General features: G+C 43.8%; 1 protein-coding gene across 2 annotated transcripts in view; it reads right to left on the bottom strand.

The window, feature by feature from the left end:
* Nucleotides 1-4,938: 4,938 nt before the first annotated feature.
* LAMB1 (laminin subunit beta 1) overlaps nt 4,939-17,908 on the bottom strand; it is a 94,485-nt gene continuing 81,515 nt past the window's right edge. For both annotated transcript variants that reach the window (XM_058191739.1, XM_058191741.1), the window contains exons 29-33: nt 15,811-16,018; nt 13,103-13,244; nt 10,516-10,692; nt 6,357-6,516; nt 4,939-5,235 (exon numbers count right to left, since the gene is read on the bottom strand). In XM_058191739.1, coding sequence (XP_058047722.1) covers nt 5,102-5,235; nt 6,357-6,516; nt 10,516-10,692; nt 13,103-13,244; nt 15,811-16,018 — 821 coding nt within the window. In that variant the 3' untranslated portion in view covers nt 4,939-5,101. The remainder of the gene's footprint in view (nt 5,236-6,356; nt 6,517-10,515; nt 10,693-13,102; nt 13,245-15,810; nt 16,019-17,908) is intronic.

Here is a 17,908-nt window from a genome sequence, read left to right as displayed (position 1 = left end):
AAGCTGCCATGCAACCACACTCTCTACAACCTTCGCCACAAAGCGAAGGTTGGAGACTGGACGGTAATTTCCCAAAATAGCTGGGTCCAGGGAAGGCTTCTTGAGGAGGGGTCTCACCACCGCCTCTTTCAAGGCAGCGGGGAAAACCCCTTCCAACAATGAAGCATTTATAATTCCCTGGAGCCAGCCTTGCGTCATTTCCTGAGTCGCCAGCACCAGCCAGGAAGGACACGGGTCCAGTAAACGTGGTTGCATGTAACCTCCCCAGCAACCTGTCCACGTCCTCGAGAGCCACAGACTCAAACTCATCCCAAACAACCTCAACAAGACGTGCCTCCGTCATCCCACTTGGATCATCGCAATTTTGGTCTAAACTATCCCGAAGCTGAATGATTTTATCGTATAGATAACCGTTAAACTCCTCAGCACGTCCCTGTAAGGGGTCATCCCGCCCCTCCTGGTGAAGGAGGGAGCGGGTCACCCGAAACAGGGCGGCCGGGCGGTTATCTGCCGATGCAATGAGGGTGGAAACGTAAGAACGTTTCGCCTCCCTCATTGCCACTAAGTAGGTCTTAGTAAAAGATCTCACTAGTATCCGATCAGCTTCGGCTGATGGCTAATAACACCACTTTTTTTAATAGTATCATAAAATTATATATCAGTGGAAAGATAATTTAATCCAAGAACGTAATGCAACAAAGTTGGTTCAATTATGTGTATTCTATGAAAAGTTATAGCTAAATAACCAGAAAAAGGAAACCCAATTTGCTTTCGTTGATATCGGGTAGCTCATCTGATTGTAGGCAATTGTAGGTGTTTAGAGAGCCAATCAGGTGTCATCTTGTTTTGGCAATGAGCCAATCAGATCACAGTAGGATTCCGTTATCGATGTTATGTATTGAAGCGGAAAGAGGACATTTGTCAGTGCGTTGTGCGTTGCTATCACGTTGGTTGGGGTGGTTGTTTTTTTTTGGTGTTCTTTCATTTAGTGAGCTTGTAAAACGTAATAAAATTAAAGTAATGGTGCGAAGAGTTGACCGATCGCCCAGAAAGCGATGTAAAATAGTATTATTAAGTGAACAAGGCTACAGTTTTATAAAGAAATTAGAAGAAAAATGAGTGGAAACTTAACCAAACATGGCATTTCTAAGTTTTTGAAGAGGTATACGGAGACTCAGTCACTAAAAAAAAACACCACAGAATGGGTTTTTCCGCCTCGAACTCTTAGCGCTGCCTGTTTCTCCACCACGTTTTTGCCTCTGCGTTATTCCGCCTTGGTACTTTGGGCCACGGCCCTTCCGTCCCAGTCCCTTCGCTTCAGCCCATTCTCACAGTACAGTTCAGGTCGGGCTTTTGGGCACACAGGACAGTTCGAAGCCAGCCAATCAGTGCGGGGGCTTTGGGAGTAGAGCGGGGGCTGCAGTTCAGAGGGAGGCATTTCTTTCTTTCTTTCTTTCTTTCTTTCTTTCTTTCTTTCTTTCTTTCTTTCTTTCTTTCTTTCTTTCTTTCTTTCTTCCTTCCTTCCTTCCTTCCTTCCTTCCTTCCTTCCTTCCTTCCTTCCTTCCTTCCTTTTTCCTCTTTCTTTCTTTCTTCCTTCCTTCCTTCCTTCCTTCCTTCCTTCCTTCCTTCCTTCCTTCCTTCCTTCCTTCCTTCCTTTCTTTCTCTTTTTCTTTCTCTCCCCTCCCTTCTCTTCCTGTTTAGTGTCAGGGAGGCAGGATCAGGTATGGGGGGAGCTTTCCATCCCTCCCCTTCCGTCTCCTAAAAAGCACCTGAAGCTGTTTAGCCTTGTCCTAGTAATCTCCTTCCCTTTTCTGGAAATTTTCCTCTACAGCCCTCCCCCTCCCCCATCTTTTGTGGCTGGATCCCTCCCCCGCGTTGTTCTCTGCCGCCTCGAAAGGCTCCAAACTGACAGAGCCTCCTTCTGAACTGCAGCCCCCCCCCCCCGCTCTACTCCCAAACCCCTGAGCTCCGGCACTGATTGGCTGGCTTCGAACTGTCCTGTGCGCCTAAAAGCCCGACCCGAACTGTACTGCAATGAATGAGCTGAGGTGAAGGGACTGGGACGGAAGGACCGTGGCCCAAAGTGCTGAGGCGTAATAATGCGGAGGCGAAACCCTGGTGGAGAAACAGGCAGTGCCAAGAGTCGAAAAGTCCTAGGCCCAAAAACCACACTGGTAAAAGGCAGGAAAAAGGTGCGCAACAGCGAGTGATGATAGAAGAATTCAGAGACTCTGCCTACGTGAAAGAAGAAAATCATCCGGGTCTACACAAGATGAAATCTTTTGTTGCTCATAACTGCCCCTGCCTCGTTTTCAACGTAGGTTTAACCTTGGAACAGAACGGCACAAGAATTAGATATTTTTGTTGGATTCTTGTACAAACAAGGAACTGTTCAAAACTCTTGGCTTCATGTTGGCCATAGGAAAAAAAAGAAATCCTTAGTATTCAGTATTCGAAAAATAATAAAGATAAAATGTGCACAATATATCTTTTTGGGATGTAAAGTATAAGCATTCTTTAGAGAACTGGAGATTAAAACATTTTTAATCTTAAAATTAAAATTAATTAATTTAAAATTAAAATTTTAAATTAAATTTAAATTAAAAAATTAATTTAAAATTAAAGATTTTAAGATTTGGGAATGTCTAGTTTGATGAAAAGGAGGACTCGGGGAAGACATGATAGCAGTATTTCAGTACTTGAAGGACTGCCACGAAGAGGAGCGGGTCAACTTATTTTCCAAAGCACCAGAAGGCAAAACAAGAAACAATGGATGGAAACTAATCAAGGAGAGAAGCAACCTGGAATTAAGGAGAAACTTGCTAACAGTGAGGACAATTCACCAGTGGAACAGCTTGCCTCCAGAAAATGTGGGCGCTCCATCACTGGAAGTTTATAAGAAGAGATTGGATAACCATTTATCTAAAAGTATAATCATTATTCTTAAATATATTGGTTTAGAACACAGAATAATGAAGAGTTGGCAGGGACCTTGGAGGTCGTCTAGTCCAACCCCTATTTATCTGAAATAGTACGGGGCAGTGATGGCGAATTTTTTCAGCACCAAGTGCCCAAACGCATGTGTATTTATGTGTGCCAGAGCAATCCAAAGACCAGCTGGTTGGCACGTACATGCCTGTTTTGGGGGCTGTTTTGGGGGCTGTTTTCAGGCCATTTTTCGGGCCTATTTCAGGCCATTTTCAGGCTGGTTTTCAGGCCATTTTCAGGCTGTTTTGGGGCCTATTTCAGGCCATTTTCAGGCTGTTTTTCGGGCCTATTTCAGGCCATTTTCAGACTGTTTTTCAGGCCATTTTCAGGCTGTTTTTGGGCCTATTTCAGGCCATTTTCAGGCTGTTTTTGGGCCTATTTCAGGCTGTTTTTCAGGCCATTTTCAGGCTGTTTCCCGGGCCTATCTTAGGCCATTTTCAGGCTGTTTTTTGGTCCATGAAACGGCCTGAAAATGGCCAAAAACGGGCTGAAAACAGCCCCAAAATGGCCTATTTTTAGCCTATTTTCCGGCAGCCGCAAAGACCAACTGGCTAGAGCGCATGCCCACAGAGAGAGCTCTTTGTGTCACACGTGCCATAGGGTAAAGGGTCTCATCTTGAGGAGGGGGTTGGACTAGAAGACCTCCAAGGTCCCTTCCAACTCATTCTTCTATGTTCTAAACCAATATATTTAAGAATAGTGACTACTTTTTTTAAAGAATCAAGGGTTAAAATCAATAATGGTTGGATACCCCTGATCTAAAATTTTAGACTGGTATTTGTTCATAAACCTCCTAAATTTACCTCGACACGTTCCCCTTGCGGTATTCTCTCCCAAAACTTGCTCCTTGTTCACTTTCCTCCTCACTCACATTCATTACAAATCCTGTTCCTAGTGCTGGCTGGGATCAAAGTCCCTCTTGCTAATTTAATCGGTTGTAGCTTTAAAATCTTTCCTCGGCAGCTTGTACGGTTAGCAAACTCCCAGACTTAAACCCAATTTGTCAAGAACTCTTGAAGCACCATCAATTTTTACCTCCACAAAGTTAAAAAACACCTCTGTTGTGACTCGTCCTCCCTGGACCGTCTCCAACCTGGCCTTTTATCAGACTCCGAGTCTGATAATGAAGATGAACGGGCTGTCATGACTCCAGCCCCCGGCCCTGGCCCCATGCCTGGAGAGGATTCCAGGAGTGAAAGGACAAGCCCGATAAACCTCACTCATACAGCGTGTGTTCCTTTGGCTCAGCTTTCAGAGCAGGAAGCCAGCCAGGTGCTGGAATTACTCGGCCCTACTCCCTCTGACCCCTCCATTCCCAGACGCTGATAGCAGATCCATCTGAAGACAATTCAATGTGGGTGGACCCTTGCTTCCGGAGATCTGAGAGGCGATGCCAGCAGAAGGAGGGGTGGGGCAGGCCTGGATAAATGCTGAGTCATGGAGCCACACCCCACAGCCTATATAAATGACCTGCTTTTGGCATTCCAACCTTGAGTCAAGCAAAGTCTTAGCTAGTTTGCTGATATCGGACTGTATCGCTGAAATCACAACTTGGACTTCTGCCTGCCCTGATAAACCTTGAAGGAAATTGGCAAGCTGCAGACGCTTCGTTGCCAAGTTTGTTACGGACTTCCTTGACTCGTTCGTTGGAGTGGGGATGGGACACGACAACCTCCTTGTTAAAATGTGCGTTTCCCATTTCTCCTGATCGGACAGTCTCAACTTCCTTCTTTTTTCAAACGGTTTTTGGCATGAGACAGTTTGATTTATGCGCTGGATTATTGTTTTATCGACAGATTGGGCATCCTCGAGTCAAAATCAAGTGGTGAAAACCCTCGTGTTTGATGCTCGGATTTTTATTAGCAGAATCAAAAGGGTTAATTTGTCTTTTGGATAATAAAAGTAACATTGGGATGAGGCTAACTAGGGTTAAAGGAGGCATATACTTGGTTACAAAGTAGTGTTTTTTATTTTACAAAAGGAGAAGAAAAAAACTGGTATCTGGTCAGATTACGACAGGTTCATCCATCCGTTGAAGCCCTATCTTCAAAGGAAATATATTTTGTTTGGGTTTTTTTTCCCCTCCCCCTTCTTTCGTTTCTTTTCCCGATTTCTAGCAGGTGCTATAAATCGCAACTTTTTGACTAATGGCTTGCAAGAGGCCTCTGACGGTTTCCTCCAGCTCCATTACTTGTTTAGCTTTGTCTTCCAGGATTTTTTGGTTTTTTTCGTACCTGTCTTCCAGTTCTGCAAGAGGAAGAGAACAGGGAACATTTTAGCAGCGACACACGTGGGATAGTTTGAGAAATTCACCCAGATAGCAATAGCAATAGCACGTAGACTTATCTACTGCTTCATAGTGCTTTACAGCCCCCTCTCTAAGCGGTTTACAGAGTCGGCATATTGCCCCCAACACCCTGGGTCCTCGTTCTACCGACCTCCGAAGGATGGAAGGCTGAATCAAGCTTGAGCCGGTCAGGATCGAACTCCTGGCAGTGGACAGAGTCAGCCTGCAATACTGCACTCTAACCACTGCGCCACCACAGCTTAGATAGCAATAGCGTTTAGACTTATATACCATTTCATAGTGCTTTATAGCCCTTTCTAAGTGGTTTACAGAGTTGGCATATTGTCCCCGACAATCTGGGTCCACATTTTACTGACCTCGGAAGGATGGAAGTCTTGAGTCAACCTAGAACCGGTCAGGATCGAACTCTTGGTAGAATTAGCCTGCAATACTGCATTCTTAGCACTGCGCCACCATGGCTTAGATAACAATAGCACTTAGACTTATATACTGCTAGAGAGTCAGCATCTTGCCCCTAACAATCTGGGTCCTCATTTTACTGACCTCGGAAGGATGGAAGGCTGAGTCAACCTTGAGCCAATCAGGATCAAACTGCTGGCAGTGGATAGAGTCAGCCTGCAATATTGCCTTCTAACCACTACGCCACCACGGCTTAGCAATAGCACATAGACTTATAATATTGCTTCATACTGCTTCACAGCACCGTCTGGGCGATTTCCGGAGTCAGCATATTGTCCCCAACAATTTGAAAACTCGAGTCGAACTTGAGCCCCATCAGCAATCGAACTCCAGACTGTGGGCAGAGTCAGCCTGCAATACTTGCGTTCTAACCACAGTGCCACCAAAGCATGCAAATCAAATCTTTCTCCCAGTGCTTTGGCTTCATTAGAGAGGCGGGGGGAGGGGGAAACCCAGTTCTTTTTGATCATGGATGTTTTGCATCGCTAAAAACGCCAGAGGGCAGAAAAAGAGGACTCTCCTATAATTGAAAACAGTCTTTTTTTAAAAAACACACACAAACAAACGAGAAAATGGCAACACCTTCCCTCCCAAGGCATACCTTTGAGAAGCTGAAGTTTGCTGTTCGCTTGCTCTAACAAAATCTTTGCTTCGTTTTGCAGCTCTTCCGCTTTCTTTCTGGCGTTCGCGGACTCGCCAGTTTTCTTGGCAATTAAGTTTTCTACCGTTTTGTATTTCTCACTCACGCTGTCGTCTAGTATCTGTAAGGAGAGAGAGAAAAAAGAGAGAAGAGGGAGAGACAAAGAAAGAAAAAAAGAAACGGAGGGAGGGAGAGAAAGAAAGAAAAAGTTAGGGAGAGAGAAAACGAAAGGAAAGGGGGAAAAAAGGGAGAGAGAAAGTAAGAAAAGAAAAAAAAAGAAAGAAAAAGGAAAGAAAGAAAGAAAGAAGAAAGAAAAAAAGAAAGAAAGAAACGGAAAAAGAAAGAAAATGAGGGAGAAACAAAAGGAAAGAAGGAAAGAAAGAAAGAAGAAAGGAAAAAAGGGAATGAGAAAGAAAGAAAAGAAAGAAAAAGGGAGGCAGAGAAAAAAAAGGAAAAGGAAAGAAAAAAAACAGAAAAGAGGAAGAAAGAAGAAAGAAACGGAGAGAGAAAGAGAAAGAGAAAAAGTGAGGCAGAGAGGAAAGAAAGAGAGGAAAGAAAAGGAGAGAGAGAAAAGGGAAAGACAAAAAGAAAGAAAAAAAGGAAAGAAAAAAAGAAAAAGTAAAGAGAGAAAGAAAGAAAGAAGAAAGAAAAAGGGAGAGACAAAGAAAAAGACAGAAAGAAAAAGAGGAAAGAAAAGAAAAAGAGAGAAAGTTGGAAAGTGATTATATTCCCCCAAACGACAGAAATTTTGGCCTTTGGATTAACGTTCTCGCATTTAATACAGGTATTAAAGACTTGCGCCAGCTCGTTTGAGGACTAACTATTCACAATTACAACCGAGTTAAAAAACTACTTATGACCTGTCCCCAAAGTTGCTACTACCACCTTCTCCCTGTGGCATCATGATTGCTTTTCTGATGCTTTCGGCGACCGAGTTGCCTTTACAACCGGTTGCAGCATTCCATGTTCACACGACCACAATTCGTGATTTTTTCTGCAGGTCTCCAGGAAAAAAAACAACAAAAACAACCACCACTGCCCATTGGGAAGAATGGATTCGCTTAATGGCCACCTGCTTTACGACTTCATGACCCTCCTAAAAACAGTTGTCCAATTTGAGCCCGGTTGTACGGTGCCTCGTGATTGAGAAGCACAACTTAAATAACCACTGAAATTCCAAGCTCCATTGTGACCCTAAGTCGAGGACTATCTATTAGAGCTGTAATGTAGTTTGTGTCTCCCGAAGGCAGAACCCTTAAACACCCAAAACGGGGTTTAGAAAGAGATTCTTTTTTTTAAAAAAAAAAATCAATACAATTTTATCTTCTTACTTCCATTATTCTACCCAGATATGGGATAAGTCTTCGCCAACTTCCTGACCTTCGAACCTTCCACCGCGAGCTTAAGACACATCTATTTATCTGCGCAGGACTGGACTAGAATTTTAAATTTTTAAATGTTTAAATTTTAAATTTGGTTTTAAATGGGTTTTATTATTTATATCTCTATTTTAAATATTCGGCCTATGTAATAAGTTTTTTAAATTAATGTTTTACCCTGTATATATATATGTTTTTTTATATGGCTGTAAACCGCCCTGAGTCCCTAGGGAGATAGGGCGGTATAAAAGTACGAATAATAAATAAAAATAAGGCAAGGAATATGCAGAGAACAGAAGAGAAAAAATATTAATTGTGGTTGAATATTATCAATTCACACTGGAATATGTAAACTGGATGTTTATATTTAAGTTAAAGGTTCCCCTCGCACATACGTGTTAGTCGTTCCTGACTCTAGGGGGCAGTGCTCATCTTCGTTTCAAAACCGAAGAGTCAACGCTGTCCGAAGACGTCTCCGTGGTCATGTGGCCGGCATGACTCAACGCCAAAGGCGCACGGAACGCTGTTACCTTCCCACCAAAGGTGGTCCCTATTTTTTCTACTTGCATTTTTTACATACTTTCGAACTGCTAGGTTGGCAGAAGCTGGGACAAGTAACGGGAGCTCACCCCATTATGCGGCACTAGGGATTCGAACCGCCGAATTGCCGACCTTTCTGATCCACAAACTCAGCGTCTTAGCCACCGAGCCACCATGTCCCACTTTGTTTCTATTTAGAACTGAAATATTGCGTCGAAGTCCTTGAGCCCCAGGGTTTGGGTAGTAATATTTCCTTCAAAGAGGAACCCTTTGACATTTCTGCTTTGAAGCGACAATAGGCTAGTACGGTTCGCTTTACAAATAGGCGGACCGAATCCCTTGCGAAAATAACATTTAATTACTACTTTTCAAAGCTTAAGGAAAAAAAGCAGCTCGTGATATGAAAAAGTTTAAAAGTACTTTTTGATGTGTTTTTCCCCAAACCTAATGCCTTCTAATTCCGCGTAGATGGAAACTCCCATCACAACTAACAGAGTTTAAAGCCTGTCTAGAGGATTGCAGAAAACTGTTCTGTTCTGTTCTGTTCTAATCCTAATCCTTGTTCTATTCCATTCCATTCCATTCCATTTTTTCTGTTCCGTTCTGTTCTGTTATAAATTCTATTCTGTTCTGTTCTATTCCGTTCTGTTCTGTTCCATTCCATATTTTCTATTCTATTCTGTTCTAAATTCTATTCTGTTCTATTCTGTTCCGTTCCATTCCATTCCATATTTTCTATTCTATTCTATTCTATTCTATTCTATTCTATTCTATTCTATTCTATTCTATTCTATTCCATTCCATTCCATTTTTTCTGTTCCGTTCTGTTCTGTTATAAATTCTATTCTATTCTGTTCTATTCCGTTCTGTTCTGTTCCATTCCATATTTTCTATTCTATTCTATTCTGTTCTGTTCTAAATTCTGTTCTATTCTGTTCTATTCTGTTCTATTCTGTTCTGTTCCGTTCCGTTCCGTTCCATTCCATTCCATTCCATATTTTCTATTCTATTCTATTCTATTCTATTCTATTCTATTCTATTCTATTCTATTCTATTCTACAGGTAGTCCTTGACTTACAACCACAACTGAGCCCAAAATTTCTGTTGTTAAAGTGACACATTTGTTAAGTGAGTTTTGCCCCATTTTATGACCTTCCTTGCCTCAATTATTAAGTGAAGCACTGCAGTTGGTAAGTTTGTAACCTGGCGGCTAAGTGAATCTGGCTTCCCCATTGACTTTGCTTGTCGGGGGGGGTGTCACAAAATGGGGATCCCATGATCTTGGGACACAGCAACGGTCGTAAGTATGAACCACTTGCTAAGCTTCTGAATTTGGAAAAAAAATGACATGCGGACCCATTTTGCCTGGCACGCGCGGTGCCGCCCGTTCATTTTCCAAGTTCTGGTGCGCATGCGTACGCGATGATCAGCTGGCCTTTGTGCCTGCGGTAGTGCCGGAAACATAGCATTTTGTTCCGTTTTCCAGCATGAGCATACGCGCCAGCCAGCTTATCGGCACATGCACATGCACATGAGCACCAGAACCTGGAAGACTTTTTGTCCGGCGCGCATGCATGCGCTGAAAACCGGAAGAAATAATTTGAAATGAAATCGGGGCTGCTCAGCTGCCATTTCAGAAGGGAATGGAAAGGGAGAGGAGAGAGTGAAGGAAGAAAGTAGATAGGAAAGAGAGAGGTAGAAAAGGGGGAAAAGAGAGGAAGAAGAAAGGGGAAAGAGAGAGGGTTAGAAAGGGTGGAAGAGAGGAGTAGGAAAGGAGGAGAGGATGTAGAAAAGCGAAGGAGAGGAAGGATGAAGAAAGTAGAAGAAAGTAGAGAAGGAAGGAGGAAAGGTTTGTTAAGGAAGGAAGTGGTAGCTGGGCAGGTCCGAATAAGTAACAAATGAAAGTTAATGACTAATGTTGAATAAGAGACTGTATATTGAATAGGTTGTTGGAAAATGGAAATAAAACTTTTTTACTAAAAAAAAAAAAAAAATCAAAAAACCCCCCGGAAGTTCGTTTTCCAGCACGCGCATGCCCCCTTTGCAGCTCCTCTTCCTGGTTGTGGCCCAGTGTTGTGCGAAGTGCTCCCTTTTTGGTACTCAGTGCTGCACGCGCACTGCCTTTTTGGCACCTGGAGCCAAAAAGGTTCGCCGTCACTGCCCCAGGATGTCGGAAACCCCCGTGGGATTTCAGTACTTACTTTTTGAACGTCAGCGGTTGTTTGATTAACCACCGCGATATTTTCTTCCGCGGCTTTGATATCTTCTGCGTTGGTAGCAGCTTTCCGTCTCAGCGTTTCCACGTTCTTCTCTAGTTCTGCAATGCGCAGGGTCGCGTTCCCCAAACGGTCTTCCACGGAGCCGGTCTCCGATGCAATCTAGCGCCGAAGGGATGAAGGGAGAGAGGATAAAAAAAAATACATGAATTCCTTCTCAAAATGTTGTGTTTTCAAGATTATTGCAGTCAGTTTTCCAGAATACAACTTCTGCCTATATTTCGATACACCCTTTTCTCCTTTGGCTTATATGTGCCACTGACAGAGGTGGGTTTCAGCAGGTTCTGACCAGTTCTGGAGAACCGGTAGCAGAAATTTTGAGTCATTCAGAGAACCGGTAAATACCATCTCTGACTGGCCCCATCCCCATCTATTCTCTGCCTCCCGAGTCCCAGCTGATCGGGAGGAAATGGGGATTTTACAGTATCCTTCCCCTGCCAAGCCCGCCAAGCCAAGCCACGCCCATCAAGCCACGCCACACCCACCAAGCTATGCTACACCCACCAAGCCACACCCACAGAACCGGTAGTCAAAAAATTTGAAACCCACCACTGACCACCGAGACAGCAAATAAATATACCAGGGGCTAAAGGCTCACACACTATAATTTAGAAGTTGAGGAGCTGAAGGTCCCCCCCAAAGATCAAGAGAATAGCACGGGAAGTTTGATTCTGGTTCAACTTCACAGTTCTGGGGTTGATCTATTCCAGATTTTTGACTAGATTTGCTCCAATACCTCAGGGGCTGCTTCCAAGAAGAGAGGAGTCAGCCTATTCTCCGAAGCACTTGAAGGCCGAACAAGAAACAATGGATGGAAACTAACCAAGGAAAGAAGCAATCTAGAATTAAGGAGAAATTTCCTAACAGTGAGGACGATTAACCAGTGGAACAGCTTGCCTCCAGAAGTTGTGGGGGCTCCAACAATGGAGGCTTTTAAGAAGAAATTGGACAGCTATTTGTCTGGAATGGTATAGGGTCTCCTGCCTGAGCAGGGGGTTGGACTAGAAGACCTCCAAGGTCCCTTCCAACTCTGTTAACTATTCTGTTATTCCTCCTTCCTACCATCCAAAGTCAGAATCATCAACCACCTCTTTTGTGAATTTTTTCCCCCTTCCAGTTTCCACCCTTTAATCTGAACTGGGATTTTCCTCGATGAAACGTATGTTGAGATTAGCTCATCAAAACGGTTCAGCGCACACCACAAACCATTTTGCAAAGAGGAAACTTTAACCTCCAATATTTGAAATCCACGGTGACATCTATCTGTCTGTCTGTCTGTCTGTCTGTCTGTCTGTCTGTCTGTCTGTCTGTCTGTCTGTCTGTCTGTCTATCTATCTATCTATCTATCTATCTATCTATCTATCTATCTATCTATCTATCTATCTATCTATCTATCTGTCTGTCTGTCTGTCTGTCTGTCTGTCTGTCTGTCTGTCTGTCTATCTATCTATCTATCTATCTATCTATCTATCTATCTATCTATCTATCTATCTATCTATCTATCTATCTGCAGGTAGAACAGGTTGGGAATTCTCCTTATAGCAAACATATATATATATGTTTGCTATAAGGAGAATTCCCAACCTGTTCTACCCGCAGAAATCGCCTGTTTTATTTATGCCTGGTAGCACATGAAGAGTAGAGTTCATGCACAAGATGGGAGCGAGCAAAAGGAACTCAGGGGTGGGCTTCAAAAATTTTAGCAAGGGGTTCTCTGACCGGTTGCTGGGCGGGTACGGCCATGGTGGGCATGGCCTAGTTGCAGGGGTGAAATCCAGCAGGTTCTGACAGGTTCTGGAGAACAGGTAGCGGAAATTTTGAGCAGTTCAGAGAACCGGTAGCGGAAATTTTGAGTAGTTCAGAGAACTGGCAAATACCACCTTTGGCTGGCCCCAGAGTGGGGTGGGAATGGAGATTTTGCAATATCCTTTCCCCAGGAGTGAGGAGGGAATGGAGATTTTTGCAGTATCCTTCCCCTGTCACGCCCACGAAGCCACGCCTACAGAACCAGAAGTAAAAAAAAATGGATTTCACCACTGCCTAGTTGGCCTCCTGCACCATGGCGGGGGGAGGGGCGTTTTTGCCCTCCCCAGGCTCTGGAGGCTTTCCTCAAACCACCGGGAGGGCGAAAACAACCTCCTAAAGCTCCGGACGTCCTCTGGAGGCCGAAAAACATCAGGTAGGCCCGTTTTTCATCCTCCCGAGCCTCTGCATGCGCCCTGCATTTATGCAGGTAAATGCACAGTTTATGCAGGGGTGGGCTGCTGGGGGTTTGCGGGGGTTCGGGAGAACCTCTAGCTCAGATTCTGTGAAGTTCAGAGAACCACCAAATCCCACTCCTGGCTGGTGGTTCTCTGAACTTCACAGAATCTGAGCTAGAGGTTCTCCCGAACCCCCGCAAACCCCCAGCAGCCCACCCCTGCATAAACTGCATTTCTCGCACTGGCAACTCGGCAATACCAATGAACCTTAGCGCCCCATTTCCAAATAATTTAGAAAAATCTCAACTTACAGAGGCAAGCAAGCCTTGCGTTCCTTCGATATCTTTCTCGGCTAGTTTGATGGCGTCTTCAGCTGTGGTTTGGGCTCTCCCAGCTTCTTCGAGAGCCTGTCTGACCATATCCGCTGTGACTTTCACATCCGTGGCGCTTTTACTGACCAAGGGACATCGACAACGTTAAGATTCTTTTAAAAACAAGGATTGGTTCCTATTTCAGAGGATATGTCTCTCTCTTCCAATCCGCGCTTTGTTTTTATTTTCTAGCAATACTTCATGATCAGCTTAGATCAAGGGTAGTCAACCTTTTTATACCTACCGCCCACTTTTGTATCTCTGTTAGTAGTAAAATTTTCTAACTGCCCACCGGTTCCACAGTAACGTGCCATGTATCATCGTCTGCGCATGCCTCATGCGCATCGTGGATTGGGTTTGGGGGGGGACGCCGGCCACCAACTCTGCTTGTCTGTTACAGCTGGGTGGTGTGGGGGGAGATGCGCGAGCTATTCTGGGACGAGGCTCTTTTGTTTGCGGTCGCACTATAGCGCCATTTAGTTTCACTTACGTAACGTGATCTAAACTTATGCGCGGGCGATACAAATAGTATATTTTCAGAAATTTAAAATGTCACGGGGAATTTTATGAAAACCTAATGAAAATGTTTTTAAATAATGCTATGAATTTTTTTAAAAAAGACAAATTAAAAAAAAAGGAAAGTGCTTCAGTATCGAACAAAACCTCTACCGCCCACCATGAAAGCTGGAACGCCCGCTAGTGGGCGGTAGGGACCAGGTTGACTACCACTGGCTTAGATGCTGCAAATCGGTGAGGACGTAGCTACAGATTAAAACATCCCGATCCACAGTCTTAATTAAGTCTTTCAAGGGTTTCCCTACTACCCTTTAATAGCAGCAGCAAGGACAAAAATATAAACACACAGGCAGTCTGTAGAGATTCTCAGTCCTCCGAGTCATGGTTGTCCCAAAGGTGCTTTTTTCAGGAGGCAACCGGACTTCCTTGTTTTATTCTTCTGAAGATGTTTCCCTTCTCATCCCAGATGCTTCTTCAGCTCTGACTGGATGGTGGGAGAATGGAAAGATTGATATTCCTTGCAGACAGCTGGTCATTTGCATCCTTTTAGAGAGCACCCCAGTTCTCCTGGTTGCTGCAGTCTGCCTGCAAGGAATATCAATCCTTCCATTCCCCCACCATCCAGTCAGAGCTGAAGAAGCTTCTGGGATGAGAAGCGAAACGTCTTCAAAAGAAAAAGAACCAGAAAGTCCAGTTGCCTCCTGAAAAAAAGCACCTTTGGGACAAACATACAGATAGTCCAGTTTGTTTAGTGTCTGTTCAAAGTTTCAACGGCGCTGGGGAAAAAAAGTGATTTATGACTCACATTTACGACGGTTACGGTATTCCAGCGTCACGTGACAAACCTTTTGCCGCCTCGTGACAAGCACGTTCAATGGGGAAGCCAGATTCACTTAACAACGGTGTTAGTAACTTCGCAATGGCAGTGAGTCACTCAACAACCGTGGTAGGAGAAGTCATAAAATGGGGCAAAACTCACTTAGCAAATGCCTCGCTTAGCGACACAACTCTTGGCCTCAATCGCGGTCGTAAGTCAAGGACAGCTTGTACTACAAATAGTTGGGTATCTTTAAGGATTTCAGTCAGACTTACTGGGCAAATAGATGATGCTTTCTTCTTAATTGTTTCCTGATTGCTTATTTGTACCCTATGATTATCATTAAGTGTTAAACTTGTACCCTATGACCTTCACTAAGTGTTGTGAGTGTTGTACCTTGATGAAGGTATCTTTTATGTACACTGAGAGCATATGCACCAATACAAATTCCTTGTGTGTCCAATCACACTTGGCCAATAAAAAATTCTATTCTATTCTATTCTATTCTATTCTATTCTATTCTATTCTATTCTATTCTATTCTATTCTATTCTATTCTATTTATTTTTATTTATTTATTTATTTTGTCACAACATCATATAAAAAGATTTTATAGTATATAAACATATATATGAGTAAATATTGGGAGGTATAAGCATCTATATATATATAGGAAGAAGAAAAGAAAAACAATAAGACAGGAACAGTAGGCACGTTTGTGCGCTTATGCACGCCCCTTATGGTCCTCTTAGGAATGGGGTGAGGTCAATAGTGGAAAGTTTTTGGTTAAAGCTTTTAGGATTATGGGAAGAGACCACAGAGTCAGGTAAAGTATTCCAAGCACTGATGATTCTGTTACAGAAGTCATATTTTCTGCAATCTAGATTAAAGCGGTTGACATTAAGTTTAAATCTGTTGGTTGCTCTTGTATTATTGCAGTTAAAGCTGAAGTAGTCTTTAACAGGAAGGACATTACAATAGATGATTCTGTGAGTTAAATTTAGGTCTTGTCGAAGGCAATGGAGTTCCAAGTTTTCTAAGCCTAGGATTTCAAGTCTGGTGGGATAGGGTATTTTGTTCTATTCTATTCTATTCTATTCTATTCTATTCTATTCTATTCTATTCTATTCTATTCTATTCTATTCTATTCTATTCTATTCTATTAAGAGAAGCTCTGAAAATTGATCCACCAGGGAGATCTACCTCTTCCAAGTTTAATTCCATCCATGAAAGAACAATTTTAGATTTCTGCCAAAAAAAAAAAAAAAGAGTCTGCTACAGAAAAAAAAATAAGGCATTTTTTTCTCCCCCCTCACCTGGCTTTCTTAGCTTCATCTAACAAGGTTTTTGCCCTTGCGATATCTCCGGCACTTTGCTGAAGGACAGTCTCCACATCTGACAGGCTTTCGACACGGTCACGTATGTTATCTGCCAGGGTTTGTAGCTGCTCGGGTGTGCTGGGCATTTCCAGGTTGAGGACTTCGTTAGCAACGGCTTCGATGCTGTCCAGATCGGCCCCGTCTTCTGTTAGGACAATGAATAGAAACCACTGAGTGACACGATGGAAGATTGGAGCCTAGCCCTTAACTCTTCGTACTGAAATGTCAAATTGCTGAAGGAACCTCCTGCGCTAGAAACAGAAACTTAACAGCGCTAATTTAGGTAATAGAAATAGAATAACCGAGTTGGAAGGGACCTTGGAGGTCTTCTAGTCCAACCCCCTGCCTAGGCAGGAAACTCTACACCACTTCAGACAAATGGTTATCCAACCTCTTCTTAAAAACTTCCAGTGTTGGAGCATTCACAACTTCTGGAGGCAAGTTGTTCCACTGGTTAATTGTTCTGACTGTCAGGAAATTTCTCCTTAGTTCTAAGTTGCTTCTTTCCTTGATTGTTGCTTCTTCTCCTGCCCTCAGGTGCTTTGGAGAATAGCTTGACTCCCTCTTCTTTGTGGCAACCCCTGAGATATTGGAAGACTGCTATCCTGTCTCCCTTAGTCCTTCTTTTCATTAAACTGGACATAATCAATTCCAGCAACCGTTCTTCATATGTTTTAGCCTCCAGTCCCCTAATCATCTTTGCTGCTCTTCTCTGCACTCTTTCTAAAAGAGTCGACATTCGTTAAGTGAGTTTTACTCTATTTTAAAACTCCTCTTTCTAGAGTTTGTTGATGTTGAGACTCTGGAAAGAGTGCAGAGAAGAGCAACCAAGATGATTGTAAAATAGGTCAAAGCTCACTTGACAAATGTTTCACTTAGTGCTTCATTCAAAGAATGAAGAAGGGAATGGAGGCTTGACGGTTAGCAATAATCCTTTATTAACAACAAACTAACAGCGAGTAAAAATAGGGCAATATTCCCGAACAAACCAACTTCACTCACAGCTGCTACTTATATAGCAGCTATCACCTGTTGGCCAATGATGGCCACCCATTTATAAGCCAATAGGCAACAATTCTCTAGCCTCATACGCTGCACTTAGCAACCTAAATTTTGGGCTCAATGGTGATCGTAACTCGAGAACGACCTAAAAAGAGGAAAGTGTTCTGACATAGGCTTCCCAAGTGCATGACGCCGACTCCTCGTCCTGATAAAACCCCTTTTATTTAGGTTAAAAGGAATTCCTCTCCAGCAACATGCCAGCAAACAATCTTTCAGGAGTTTTCACAACTACAGACCTTGGAGAGTGGCCAAGCCGATATCTTCTTCCAAAGGCCACGCTATAGCAGCAATTACTTGGCAAGAAGTCAGGAACAGATCTTCACTCTAATGAATTGAACTAATTGTCTCCTGCAAACTCCCCTCCCCTTTCGCTCCTCATTATTCCCTATGAGAGGGGGCATTCACCGGCCACCTGTGGCTTTACTCCTGAGTCGACCCTTGTTCCTTAGCTGTTCCCTTCTCCTGGCAGCTCTGCGCATGCAAACATTGGGAACAGGCTCCAGCTGTTCTTCTACCCCACTGATATCTGACTCCGAAGGCATCTGATAACTCATCAGAGCCTTCCCCAGACTCCAGGACTGGCCCACGTTCCTCCCCAACTGTTGTGCCTCGTCCGCTTTCCCCGCAGCCGGGGCCTTCTTATCTGCTTCCGAACGCTGAGGAATGTCCTAGCATGCCTCCCGGCCCCAGCCCTGGCTCCATGCCCAGACAGGCTGAGGAAGAAGAAGCGCCTCCAGCCCCCAGCCCTGGCTCCATGCCCAGGCAAACGGAGCAACTAGACCCCTCCCCCTCCCCCACAGCATGTGAGCCTGAGGAAGGTCAATTACCAACAGCTGCAGACTGGAGTGACCCTCGCTTCAGGAGAATTGATAAGCGGCGTCAACAGAAGGAAGGGAGGGCAGGCCTGGATAAGTGCTGAGTCATGGAGCCACACCCCATGGCCTAAATAAAGGATCTGCTTTCTGGCATTCTC

This window comes from Ahaetulla prasina, chromosome 7 (assembly GCF_028640845.1).
Source record: "Ahaetulla prasina isolate Xishuangbanna chromosome 7, ASM2864084v1, whole genome shotgun sequence".
Taxonomy (NCBI): Eukaryota; Metazoa; Chordata; class Lepidosauria; order Squamata; family Colubridae; genus Ahaetulla; species Ahaetulla prasina.
The sequence above is the reverse complement of the archived record's forward strand: the minus strand, read 5'-3'. Positions and strand labels throughout refer to the sequence as shown.